At 43.4% G+C, this 13,569-nt stretch overlaps 1 protein-coding gene across 1 annotated transcript in view; it reads left to right on the top strand.

The window, feature by feature from the left end:
* NUP210L (nucleoporin 210 like) overlaps window positions 1-13,569 on the top strand; it is a 100,177-nt gene that overhangs the window by 53,961 nt on the left and 32,647 nt on the right. The window contains exons 22-27 of the mRNA XM_056122801.1: window positions 2,394-2,521; window positions 7,949-8,081; window positions 11,291-11,353; window positions 12,168-12,347; window positions 13,116-13,196; window positions 13,285-13,416. Of these exons, the coding sequence (XP_055978776.1) occupies window positions 2,394-2,521; window positions 7,949-8,081; window positions 11,291-11,353; window positions 12,168-12,347; window positions 13,116-13,196; window positions 13,285-13,416 (717 nt within the window). The remainder of the gene's footprint in view (window positions 1-2,393; window positions 2,522-7,948; window positions 8,082-11,290; window positions 11,354-12,167; window positions 12,348-13,115; window positions 13,197-13,284; window positions 13,417-13,569) is intronic.

Raw genomic sequence — 13,569 nt, 5'->3', positions numbered from 1 at the left:
CCTCTCCCCCAAAAATCTGGAAACAATTAAAGTGTCCAAGAACAGATGATTAGATAAAGCAATTGTGGTACATATACACAGTGGGATACTACACAGCTATAAGAAAAGAAAATTGAGGCTAGAACGATTGTACAGTGGATAGGATGCTTGCCTGACTTGCCACTGACCAGGATTTGATCCTTGGCACCAGGAGTGATCCCTGAGTGAAGAACCAGGAATAAGCCTTGAGCACTGTTAGGTTTGGCCCCAAAATGGAAAAATTTGAGAGAAAGAGAGAGAGAAAGGAGGGAGGGAGGGAGGGAGGGAAGGAAGGAAGGAAGGAAGGAAGGAAGGAAGGAAGGAAGGAAGGAAGGAAGGAAGGGGGAAAAAGAATGTAATATGCTGCTACATGGATGGATCTGGAGAGTATCGTGCTGAGTAAAATAAATCAGGAGAAGAACAGATCTAGAATGAACTTTTTAAAATATGGTCTATAAAGAAACATATGAAGGGATTAAAAAATGACCAAAAGCAATGGAGCCTGAGAACTGCTCTACAGACCTGAGCTTACCATGGTGGAGAATGTGGGGCAGAGGGAATAAAAGGAAAGGCATAAAGAAAAAAAAAGCTTTTAGGAGGCTGGAGCAATAGTACAGTGGGTATGGTATTTGCCTTGCATACCTTGCATCAAGCTGGGTTTGATCCCTGGTATCCAATATGGTCCCCCGAGCACTGCCAAGAGCAGTTCCTGAGTGCAGAGCCAGGAGTAACTCCTGAACATCAGGATGTGACCCAAATAGAATGTAAAAAAGAAAAGGAGTGGTGGTAGTAGGTTATGGTTGGACACACTGGTGGAGGGTGTGGTGTTGGAACACTGTATGTATGAAACCCCATCGTGAACGGTGTTGTAAATCATGATGCCTATTTTTTTATTCTAATTTCATTTAAAATAATAAATAAATACTTGGCTCCATATATGATCCTCAGACACAGCCAGAAGTGATCCCTAACCACAGAGCCAGGAGAGCACTGCCAAGTGTAGCCCCAAAACCAAAAAAATGAAAAACAGATTTAAAGTAGCACATATAGATTAGGCTTATTTGACCAAAGAACACCAGAAAAACAAAACCAAATATAATCCATATATATATTAAAGATATCATGTTTTACAAAGTTATTCATGATTTTTTTTTTTTTTGCTTTTTGGGTCACATCTGACGATGCACAGGGGTTACGCCTGGCTCTGTACTCAGGAATTACTCCTGGCGGTGCTCAAGGGACCATATGGGATGCTGGGAATCGAACATGAGTTGGCCACATGCAAGGCAAATGCCCTACCCACTGTTTTATTACTCTAGTCCCTTTATTCATGATTTTTTAAGAGTCACAAAGTTACTCATAATTTTTTTAATTTGAGGGGATGGGTTGGGGCCTCCAGCTGGGCTTCCAACATGCAAAGATGTGCTCTAGCACTCATCTCCTTGACCCAAAAAAAGTAAACTTTTTGTTAGTTTATATTTGAGGCCATACCCAGTGATGTTCAGGGGTAACAGCTGAGACTGCACTCAGGAATTATTCCTTGTGGTGCTGGTGTACCATATGGGATGCTGGAGATTGAACCCGGGTCAGCTGTATGCAAGGCAAACACCTTACCCACTATACTCTCTCCAGCCCCTACTCTTGATTTTTTTTAAGACACCATGGAGTGATAGCACAGCGGGTAGGGCGTCTGCTTTGCACGCGGCCAACATGGCTGACCCGAGTTCGATTCCTCCGCCCCTCCCGGAGAGCCCGGCAAGCTACCGAGAGTATTTGATATGCCAAACACAGTAACAACAAAGTCTCCAATGGAGACGTTACTGGGCCCGCTCGAGCAAATCGACGATCAACGGGAGGGCCTTTACCTTTACCTTTATGATTCACAGTGGTGAACTCACTCATGATTGAGTTTCAGGCATACAGTGTTCCAGCACCAATCCCACCAGCAGAGCCAACTTTCTCTACCAGTGTCCCCAGTTTCCCTCCCAGCTCTCAATCACCGCCTGTCTCTAAGACAGACTCTTTTTTGTAGGAAGGGGGGCAGCATGGTGTTTTATAATATTGTCACTTCTCGGGTTTCATACCTGACACATTCTAGCTCAGTACCTTTCCCCAAAGTGACCACCTCCTTCCACCACTGTCTCAGTGTCCCCCTCCCCATCCAATCCCCTTCACTCCCCTTTGTTCATCCAGTGAAGGCCAGTTCTCAATTCCTGTTACCTGTTACCTTTCTGACCAGGAATATTTCACATGAGCAAAATCTTCTGAGAATTAAACTGTCCTTGGTGAAAGAGACATCAACTAAAATTCTTTCTCTCTCTCTCTCTCTCTCTCTCTCTCTCTCTCTCTCTCTCTCTCTCTCTCTCAACTTTTAGGTTGAAATAGGTAAAACTGTGTTAGTGACTGTGAGGGTTCTTGACTCTTCCAAACGCCCATTTCTAAATAAATACTTCAGAAACATGGAACTCAAACTGCAGTTGGCTTCTGCCATTGTCACTCTGACGTGAGTATCATCTCGGTGCTTCTTTTTCCTGTGTGGAAGCTCATGAGAGTCTCCCTCCTGGCAGCCTGGTCAACTCTCCCTTACGTCAATTCAGATTTTCTTTACTGTTTTGTCACAGTAGCTTTCTTTCTTCCTCTCTCTCTCTTTTGTTTCTTTGATGGGGGCAGAGGGGGCACACTCGGCATGCTCAGTGTTTACTCCTGGCTCTGCACTCAGGGATCGCTCCTCACAGGGCTCGGGAAACCATATGGGATTCTGGAGATCAAACCCGGGTCAGCTGTGTGTAAGGCAAGTGTGTGCAAGCACTCTCCTGTGCACAAGCACTATACTACTGCTCTGGCCCCCCATCACAGTAGCTTTCAATCACACTTGGTCCCCATATTTAGCTCTCTTCCAAAAATCCTTTCCAGATCCTCATTTTTTGTTGGGGGCCTAAAGTTCTATGTATCATTAATGAGTTTGTGTTTGATCAAATGAAAAATCATGTGTTTGTTCCCATTTTATGAAACTTCTCTTTGTGTAAATATACCATGGGGTTACTTCAGGTCTAAAGGACCTTCAAAAATATATTTTGAAGCTGAAATACTAATAGTCTTCCTACAAAAAGGGAAATAGGGGAATTTAGGATAGTTAGCATTTTTGTTTGTTTTTGAACCGCATCCCAGCAGTACTCAGGAATTACTCCTGGCCTTGTACTCAGGAATCACTCCTGAACAAGCTTAGGCCACCATATGGGGTGCCAGGGATAAAGCCCATTTTGGCCGTATGCAAGGCAAGTACCCTGCCTGTCATACAATAGCAAAGGCTCTGGCCCTGATAGTTAGCAGCACTGCACTGTAGCACTGATCTCCGGTTGTTCACTGATTTGCTTGAACGGGCACCAGTAACATCTCCATTGTGAAACTTGTTACTGTGTTTGGCATATCAAATACGTCACAGGTAGCTTGCCAGGCTCTGCCGTGTGGGTGAGATACTCTCTGTAGCTTGCCGGGCTCTCAGAGAGGGGCGGAGGAATCAAACCCGGGTTGGCCCAGGTTGGCCCGGGTCGGCCACGTGGAAGGCAAACGCCCTACCTGCTGTGCTATCTCTCCAGCCCAAGTTTGGGTATTATTTATAATTATGAAAAATTCAGGTATACATCATTGAAAATCAACCTGTAGAGACACTACATTAAGTTCACAAGTTATTCCCCACTACCATCCCCTTGACCCGTTGTCCTGATTTACTACTCCATTTCCCCTCTTCCCTTTTGGTGTCTGTAATTAATCTCTTGGAGTTCAGAAATTAATTAACATCTTTAGAGCCCTCCAAGAAGGCCTTCATTTTAAAAATAGTAAGGGAAAGGGCCTGCGGAAACAGTCCCAGCAGCTGCTTGCTCCCACACTGCAAATTGCCACCATGCCTCAGGTTGGACTTCATTGTTTTGAGACAGTCTCACCCAGAAATTAACCTGCTGAACAAAGACTTAATGCAGAACCCAGCAGCTTGGAGCAGAAAAGTGAACGGACTATGCATTAATCCAGGCTATCATGTCTGCCCGGAGGGGAAAGGGTGTTGCCCCATTCGCCCTCTCCTCTCTGGAAAGAAAGATGGCGGCCGCATGGGAGCCTTGTGGAGAGCAGGTATGAGCCGGGTGCTGGGGGCGACTAAAACCTCATGGGAAGGGGGGCGTTCTGGTCTGTCCTTCACGCCCTACCGAGGTCACCAGTTGCCCCCCACGAGCGGCTCTCCAGCACGGCCACGACTCCAGAGCACAGAAACCAATCTCTTAATTATCTGACTTTCAGTAGAAATACTTCCAGGGTTAATAAGTAAAATAGCAGAAATCCAAAACCAACATTTAATTCTTGAACCCAGCTGTAGAAAGCAAATCACTTCACAATGCTTTTTCAGCATGTCTGATTTGGGGTGGGGGTAAACTCTAAATAATAGTGGTGCATCTTTTATTGAAACAATGAATCTAATCAAAGCAGATAGAGTGTTAACTAGAATTCATCTGCCTCACAGGCACTGGGAGAGGTGGGGGGTGGGGTTTTATTGGGGTTCTTCGGGGTGAAAAATAAGTATTGGTAAAGGGAAATGTGTTTGATATTTGCATGACTGAGACCTAAACCTGAAAGCTTTGTCACTTTTCCCACAGTGATCCAATAAATTATTAAAAAAAAAAAAAAACTAGAAAATCAGGGGCCAGGAATGTGGCTCAATGGTAGAGCACCGAGCACCTGCCTTGACTATGTGAGGCTCAGGGTTTGATGTCTGGCAATGAAAAGATCAAGTAAGAAAAGTATCACAATACTTGTATCTAATCACTATATTAGATATATATATATAGAACTGGAGAAGTTCTATAAAGAAGATCACACCTTCTACAAGATCATTGTCGGTGGTTTTAATGCCAAGATAGGACCAACAAGATCAGTCGATGAACTCCACATCGGGACCCATGGCCTGGAATGGAACGAACAGGGTGACAGACTGTCTGAGTTCATCATGTCAACCAAAACCTTCCAAGGTAACTTACAATTCCAAAAGGCTGAATCTAAACGTTAGACATGGGAGTCTCCCGATGGACGGTTCCACAATGAAATAGACCACATCATATTCAATCGGCGGTTTTGCCTAACCGATGTTGCTGTTGTCCCAAAATTCCAAACGGGATCAGACCACCGTCTTCTTCGTGCAAAATTCTACCTCACAGAACGAGGAGAAAAGAATGCAAGGTTTAAGAAGAGGACTCCCAGAACAACCACCAACTGGGAGCTCTTTGGCTCTGTTATGGCAACATGGGAAGATGCCGTCATTGACAACATTGATGAGGAATACGATCGAATGATTCAGCACCTCCATGATTGTGCAAGGAATGCCAAGAGAGAGATAACCACAAAAAACCGTCTTTTTTCGAACACTCTTGAACTTATTCGCCAACGTGGCTTGGCACGTGCCTCAGGCAACCACAAGCGAACGTCCGAACTGGCAAAACAGTGCAGAGAAGCCATCAAAGATGACCTCAAAAACAGGAGAGCAGCAGTACTGGTAGATGCAGCAGAAGCTGGGAAAAACATTCGTAATGCCCACCTGTCCTTCACCATCTACAAAACCAAGATGACTGCCCTCCGACATCATGATGGATCTATCACATATTCCAGAAGGGCAATGGAGAAGATTATTCATGACTTCTACTCAGATCTCTTTAATAGCCACATCCACTTGCCCACATACCACATACCACATGATGGATATGTCGTTCCCAATGTTCTCCCTTCCGAAATCCAACATGCCATCTCATCGGTAAAGAAACAAAGAGCACCTGGCCCAGACAAGATCAGACCTGAACACCTGAAGAACTTACCATCAGTACTCATCAATACATTGGCTCGACTCTTCACACGCTACCTGTCTGAATGCAAGGTTCCATCCCAATGGAAAACCAGCAGGACTGTACTACTATACAAGAAAGGAGACATCCACGACATTGGCAACTATCGCCCAATCTGCCTATTGTCTGTCATCTACAAACTATTCACTCGAGTCATCCTGAATAGGATTAGCAGAACACTAGATGAAGGACAACCATGTGAACAAGCTGGATTCCGAAAAGGATTCAGTACCATCGACCATATCCACACAATAACCAAGCTCATTGAGGTATCTCGGGAGTTCAAGATGCCGCTCTGTCTAACGTTCATTGATTTAAAGAAGGCCTTTGATTCTGTTGAGACGGAAGCGGTCATGGAAGCCCTAGCCAATCAGGGCGTACAAACTCAATACATCAGGATCCTTCGTGAGCTCTATTGCGGATTCACTACCAAGATCTCACCATTCTACAAAGAAGTAATCATCCATATCAAGAGAGGGGTTCGGCAGGGTGATACCATTTCACCAAAACTCTTCAGTGCCACCCTCAAGAACATCATGCGACGACTGGAATGGGAAAACATGGAAGTGAAGATAGATGGTCGGCAACTACACCACCTCCGCTTTGCTGATGACATCGTTCTAATAACACCAAACATCAACCAAGCGGCACAAATGCTGAACGACTTTGACCGTGAATGTGGAAAGGTCAGACTACAGCTGAATCTTACGAAGACAATGTTTATGAGAAACAGCCTTGTTCCTGACGCTCCATTCGCTCTCAACGGAACCACCATCTCCGAATGCAACAGTTATATATACCTAGATAGAGAAATCAACATGATGAATGACCTGGCACCTGAGTTGCGCAGGAGGAAGAGAGCGGCTTGGAATGCCTTCAAGAGCATTGAAGAAATAACTAAAAGGACAAAGAACCTCCAGCTACGAGCACATCTCTTTGATTCCACTATTCTTCCTGCATTAACATATGCCTCAGAGACCTGGACCCTACGAAAACAGGATGAGAACACTATTCGGGTCTCTCAAAGAGGAATCGAAAGAACTATGCTTGGAATATCACGATTCACTCAAATGAGAGATAGAATCCGGAGTTCTGGTCTTCGTCAACGCTCAAGAATCAGGGACGCTGTCTCATTTGCCAAGACATCAAAAATCAGATGGGCTGGACACGTAATGAGGTTTACAGACAACCGCTGGACTAGAGCCATTACTGATTGGATTCCACGAGACATCAAAAGATCACGTGGACGCCCACCTATAAGATGGTCAGACTTCTTCGTCAAGACCCTAAATGATCGGTTTGAGGCTCTACATGTTCCTAAAATGAACAGATACCATTGGGCTACGCTAGCACGCAACCAGGATGAATGGAGACGTTACTGGCACCCGCTGGAGTAAATCGATGAATAACGGGGATTATGTGATTAAGTGATTAATCACTATATCATTTCTATATATTAAAAAATAGAAAAAAAAGAAATTAACCTGCTGAAAATTCAGGTATGCAGGTCTTTGTGTCTTCAGTCTCCAGGCTTTCTCTGATTTGGGATGGGCTACTTCAGTCCCCACTTCCCTGTACTTCCGGAAGCACAAAGCTGAGCCCAGTTAGTATTTATAATTTTACCTGTCATACATTTCTGTTACCCTTATTCCTTTGGAGAGCCTTAAATTAATATTTTACCTTCAGAAGTTCCCTGTTATTATTGTGAATTGTGTCTTGATCCTGACATTTATTTTCTGTCAGTTTCCTCTAGAATTAAAATGAACATAAATTATTAAGTGCATCTCAGAAAAGTGGAACTGGGTCCTCAAAAAACTATCTTCCTCACCAGTAAAACCAAAAAGTATAGGGGTCAGAGCGATAGTACAGTGGATAGGACAGACCTGAGTTCAGTTTCTGGTATTCCATATGGTCCCCCGAATCTACCAGGAGTGATCCCTGAGCACAAAGACAGGAGCAGTCCTGAGCACTGCTGGGTGTGGTGCAAAAACAAAAACAAAACAAGCAAACAAAAAACCCACCAAACAGTATAAACACATGGGTCTTTTCAGGTTCCTGGAGGAGCAGGATGACTATTCTGCAAATTACATTCTCCGAGCTGTCACTGTTGGACAAACCACACTTGTGGCTATTGCCAGGGACAAGATGAGAAGAAAATTTACATCTGCTCCTCGACAAATTGAAGTAAGGAAACTATCTATTCTAAATTCAGTTTATTGACATTTCTATCTTTTTATGTTTAGTTTACTCAAGTTGAAAATCGTTTGAAAAATTGATTATTGTCTAACTCTTACAATACTTTGGTTTTGCTCTTTCTGTACAAAAATAACATAGCTGGAGATGTAGCTCACTGCTTAAGCTGCCAGGACTGCTGGGAAAACCGGCAAGTGGAGGAGGGAACTGAGCTTTGACCTCGCAAATGCAAGCATGCAATCCATTCCTCTCTCCTCTGCATCCTGCAAACTTTCAACTGCTCCAAGACATAACTATCCTGTTGTTGACAGGAATCCTTTCCAATATCATAAAGTCAACTGAAACATTTTGTATGCTATATGTAGTTTGTTTAGCCAGCAAGCTACCGAGAGTATCTCACCCGCATGGCAAAACCTGGCAAGCTACCCATGACATATTCAATATGCCAAACACAGTAACAACAAGTCTCACGATGGAGATGTTACTGGGCCTGCTCGAGCAAATCGATGAACAACGGGAGGACTGTGACTGTGACCGTTGCTTTTTGGGTGATACCCGGTGATGCTGTGCAGGGGTTACTTCTGGTTACTTCAGGAATTACTCCTGGTGGTACTCAGGTGACCATATGGGATGCTGGGAATTGAACCCTGGTTCACCGTGTGCAAGACAAATGCCCTCCCCGTTGTGCTATTGCTCCAGTTCCTATATGTAGTATTTTCTATACTCTTAATAAAATAGAGAAAAGAAAATGTTAGAAAGATAAAATACATTAGCACTACCATACTATATGTATTGCCACCATAAGTTTATATTGTTCAGAAAATTATTTGTCTGTTAGTTCCTACAATAATATTTTCTTCTAGAAAACACTGTAGATGTTTTGTGCAGTACTCACATTACACATCAAAATTAAAATATAATGTGGAAAAACATATATTTAGGTTTTATGATTCATGCATTGATAATAGTTATAGTGAAAAATTCATATATATGTACCCACAGAGTTTACTCATGTTGTTCTAGGGTCAAATGTATTTCCTTCACTTTTCTTCTCGACACTGTGTTTTGGTGGGTGGCTACACCAGGCAGTGCTCATGCTTACTCATGGTTCTGTGCTCAGGGATCACTCCTGGCAGTACTCAGGGGATGATATAGGGTGACAGGGATCGAACCCAGGTCATCTGCATGCAAGGCAACCATACTACCCAATGGTACTATTGCTCTGGCCCAACATGCGTATTTTAACATGAACATGACTGATAGGTTGGAGACCTCAGCTGGCACAGACACAGGAACAAAGACTGGTAAGGGTAAAGAAGGAATAGGAGTTTATTGGGGTGCACTTCCAGCAGACACTACAAACCTCAGATGAGACTCAGGGAGAGCCTTGTCCTAGGAGACTAAGCAGACTTTGAAGTTGTCTTGGGTGGGGAGAGGGAACAGACACCAGTGGGACCATTTGGTCTGTTGTCTGCAGGAGATCGATGTGAGGACGCATGGAATGCAGCCTGGTGACTTTCTGGCGCCAGACGGGCCATAAGTCCTGTCCTCTGTGCTGGGGGCACGGTGATCTTTGATTATGGGACTGGCACTGTTTCATCAGCTGACTACCCTTGGATCCTGAGCAAACCTTGCAGTGACTTTCTTCATATTTACCTTATATCAAAAAGAGTTGTTCATAATTGTATTCCAAGCTTCCTACCGTGGACCAGTCCTCCTGGTCTTTGTCTCTATTGACTTTGAATGTTATTCACATACTTTTTAAAAATTTTTTTTTGTTTGCTTTTTGGGTCATACCCAGCGATGCACAGGGGTTACTCCTGGCTCTGCACTGAGGAAGTATCCCTGGCGGTGCTCAAGGGACCATATGGGATGCTGGGAATCGAACCCAGATCAGCCGCAGGCAAGACAAATGCCCTACCGGCTGTGCTATCGCTCCAGCCCCTTATTTTTAATATTCTGCAAATGAGTGCAAATTCATTCTATGTTTGTCCCTTTCCCTCTAATTCATTTCATTTTCAGCATAATACTCTTCATGCTTATCCATGTAAAAGCAAATTTCACACAAAAATATTTTCTTACATCATTAAAAATTGATTCTTGCCATGAGTTGATAATTGTTGAAGCTATGTAATAGATACCTGAGGGTTCATTGCAATTTTTCCTCTACTTTTATATGTGTTTGAGAAAATAAAAGGAAAAGAAATTGCAAACATGATTTTAATGGTCACTTTTATGCTTGGAAGTAAATATATAACTTAAGCACTAAGTAAGTTATAATTTTGTCAATTATAAATAAAACTTTTATTTATAAAGAAAAAAGGTAAAATACAAGGCCAGAGACATAGTAGAGAAGTTAAGGTGTTTGCCTTATATTCAGTGGAGCTGGGTTCGTTCCTCAGCACTGCGTGTGGTCCCCCATGCAACAATAACAATAAACCCTGAGCACAGAGCTTGAGCACTGTAGGCCATGGCCTAAAAGCCCAATGAATAAATAAAGAGTTATTATGAAAAATATAAATAGGGGGGCTGGAGTGATAGCACAGTGGGTAGGGCATTTGCCTTGCATGCGGCCGGCCCAGGTTCAATTCCCAGCATCCCATATGGTCCCCCAAGCACTGCCAGGAGCTATTCCTGAGTACATGAGCCATATATATGAATTATGAGTAACCTCTGTGCAACACCGGGTGTGACCCCCATATATATATGGACCAAAGAAACAGTGTAAGGGCTAAGGTGTTTGTCCTATGTCCACACCCTGTTGTGAATCCCTGGCACCATATGTGGACCCTGAGTACTGCAGAGGTTACTCTTGAGCACTGAGCCAGTAACAGTCCCTGAGTACTGACAGGTGTGGGTCCCCCCAAACCCAAAAATAAAATAAAATAAAAACAATAAGAGATAATGCACATCTGGGGCTGGAGTGAAAGCACAGAGGCTAGGGCATTTGCCCTGCATGCAGCCAACCTGAGTTCGATCCCCGGCATCCTATATGGTCTCCCGAGCATCTCCAGGAGTAATTCCTGAGCATTGCTGGGTGTGACCCAAAAAGAAATAAAAAGATAATGCACATCTTTGTGTATAGCTACATTGCATATAATACAGTGTTTTGGGGTTTTTTTTTCTTAGATTAAACTGTACGAGTATTATTTGTTTTGTCTATAGTTAGTTACCATTGTTCTTTTGTTTTACCTTTCCAGGTGTTTCCTCCATTCAGACTTGTTCCAGAGAAAATGACACTAATTCCAACTAACATGATGCAGGTGATCTTAAAGATAGATAATACAAAATTATTTTTTCTCTTAGTTTCATTTTTGTCCCACCTACAAATGCATACACCTCCTCTTCTTTTTTTAACCTTTTCTTGTTTACTTCTGCCTAATACACCAGAGCTTATTAAGAGAAAATTAGTATATTCATTATACAACGAACATAAGAATTAGTGTATTCCTGTAGACAGTAAACAGTATAAACTAGCTGTTCATGGTACATGGTATAAACTAGCTCTTGTTAGGGCCAGAGCCATAATACATCAGGTAGGACATTTGCCTTGCACGTGGCCAACCCGGGTTCAATCCCTGGCATTCCATATGGTCTCCCTGAGAACTGCCAGGAGTAATTCCTGAATATAGCCAGAAGTAATTCCTGAGCATTAGTTGCTGGTGTGATTCAAAAAGTAATTGCCGGGTGTGATCCAAAAAGGAAAAAACTAATTGATAAGTAAATAAATAAACTAGCTCTTGGAATCCCATAGCTCATATATAGTACTTTTATTTCTTCTCTATTTGCATTGATGTGGGATATGCTGGTTGGAAAGTGGGCGAAGATGAAGAAACCAAGTTGTTTGAACAAAATATTGGAAAAAGAGGTGTGATTTCCCAGGCCAGAGAGAGCTCAATGGGCTAGAGGTGTGCACTGGGTGTAGGAGAGTCAGGTCTAATTCTCCTCAGGTGGATGTGTTCACCTGAGCACAGATCTTAGAGTAGTCTCTAAGCATCACTGGGGTGTGCCAGAAACTAAGAAGAAGATGGGCTTCTCAGCATGCTGCTGGAATTCAATGGTATATTTGAATTCCAGGTAATGTCTGAAGGCGGCCCTCAGCCCCAGTCCATCATTCACTTCTCCATCAGTAACCAGACTGTGGCTACTGTTAACAGGAGGGGGCAAGTTACAGGCAAAGTAGTTGGCATAGCTGTGGTCTATGGCACTATCCAGGCGGTAAATGAAGACACTGGCAAAGTCATCGTGTTTTCCCAGGTAATGGTACTTTATCCTACTCTGCTTCCATCGTTCACCTGGGATCCAGAGAGGGGCCGAGGTGTTGGGGGAGGAAATAATAATGAGGAGGAGGATTTCAGCCCAGGTAAACCTTTCATTCACTCACCTAGCATTCTTTCAACCAAGTGTGGGAAATAAGTAGTCTCTAATGAAAAGCCCACACAGCATAAGACGTCTCTATTTTTAAGAAATCATTTAAGGGGCTGGAGCGATAGTACATCAGTTAGGTCACTTGCCTTGCATGTGGCCGACCTGGGTCTAATCCCCAGCACTCTATATGATCCCCTGAGCCCGAGTGACCCTTGAGGGCAGAGCCAGGAGTAAGCCCTGAACACTGTGGGGTGTGCCCCAGAAACAAACCGAAATACTGTTTAAAGTCTGAGAAAATAGCTCGAAGTGCTGGAGTACATGCGGGTGCCCCAGGTTCAATCCCTGGAACCACATGGTTCCCCAGGCACCACTGGGTGTGACTATCTAATATACATACACACACGCATGCACACACACAAGTGCTTAATATGTGGATGTGGCTCCGTGATAGAACACTTGCCTTTATATTTGAAGCCTAGATTTGATTCCTGCACTGCCAAAAAACACAAGAAATAATTAAATTAAGGGAGAAAAATAAACATCTATGACATGCTTTTTTGAACACCATAAACCAAAAATACTCTAGATGTCATAAGCATCTCTAGCCACCACAGGCACTCGTCTTAGCCTAAGCTTGCTCTCTGCCCTGTCCAACAGGATGAAGTGCAAATTGAAGTTGTTCAGCTCAGGGCTGTTAGGATCCTGGCAGCTGCAACTCGGCTCATCACAGCTACTGAAGTCAGTATGAAGGCTCCATTGTGGATTCGCTTTTCTGACACTGCCAGCTGGGCAGGACATGAAGCACAGAACCACTTTTCCTTTTCAGATGCCTGTTTATGTGATGGGAGTGACCAGTACACAGACTCCTTTCTCCTTTGGCAATGCCTACCCTGGCCTCACATTCCACTGGTCCATGAGCAAAAGGGATGTATTGGATCTAGTACCTAGACATTCAGAGGTATGAATTTTCCTCTTGTTATACCTTAGGGAATCCTCACATTACAGTTATTTTCTTTCATCCCAAGTTATTTTGTTTTAAGTTTAGACAAGTTCACGTTTTGTTTTGTTTTTGAAACCACACGTGGCAGTGCTTAGGGATCACTCCTGATGG

This window comes from Sorex fumeus, unplaced genomic scaffold (genome assembly GCF_029834395.1).
Source record: "Sorex fumeus unplaced genomic scaffold, SorFum_2.1 ptg000047l, whole genome shotgun sequence".
Lineage (NCBI taxonomy): Eukaryota > Metazoa > Chordata > Mammalia > Eulipotyphla > Soricidae > Sorex > Sorex fumeus.
The sequence above is the reverse complement of the archived record's forward strand: the minus strand, read 5'-3'. Positions and strand labels throughout refer to the sequence as shown.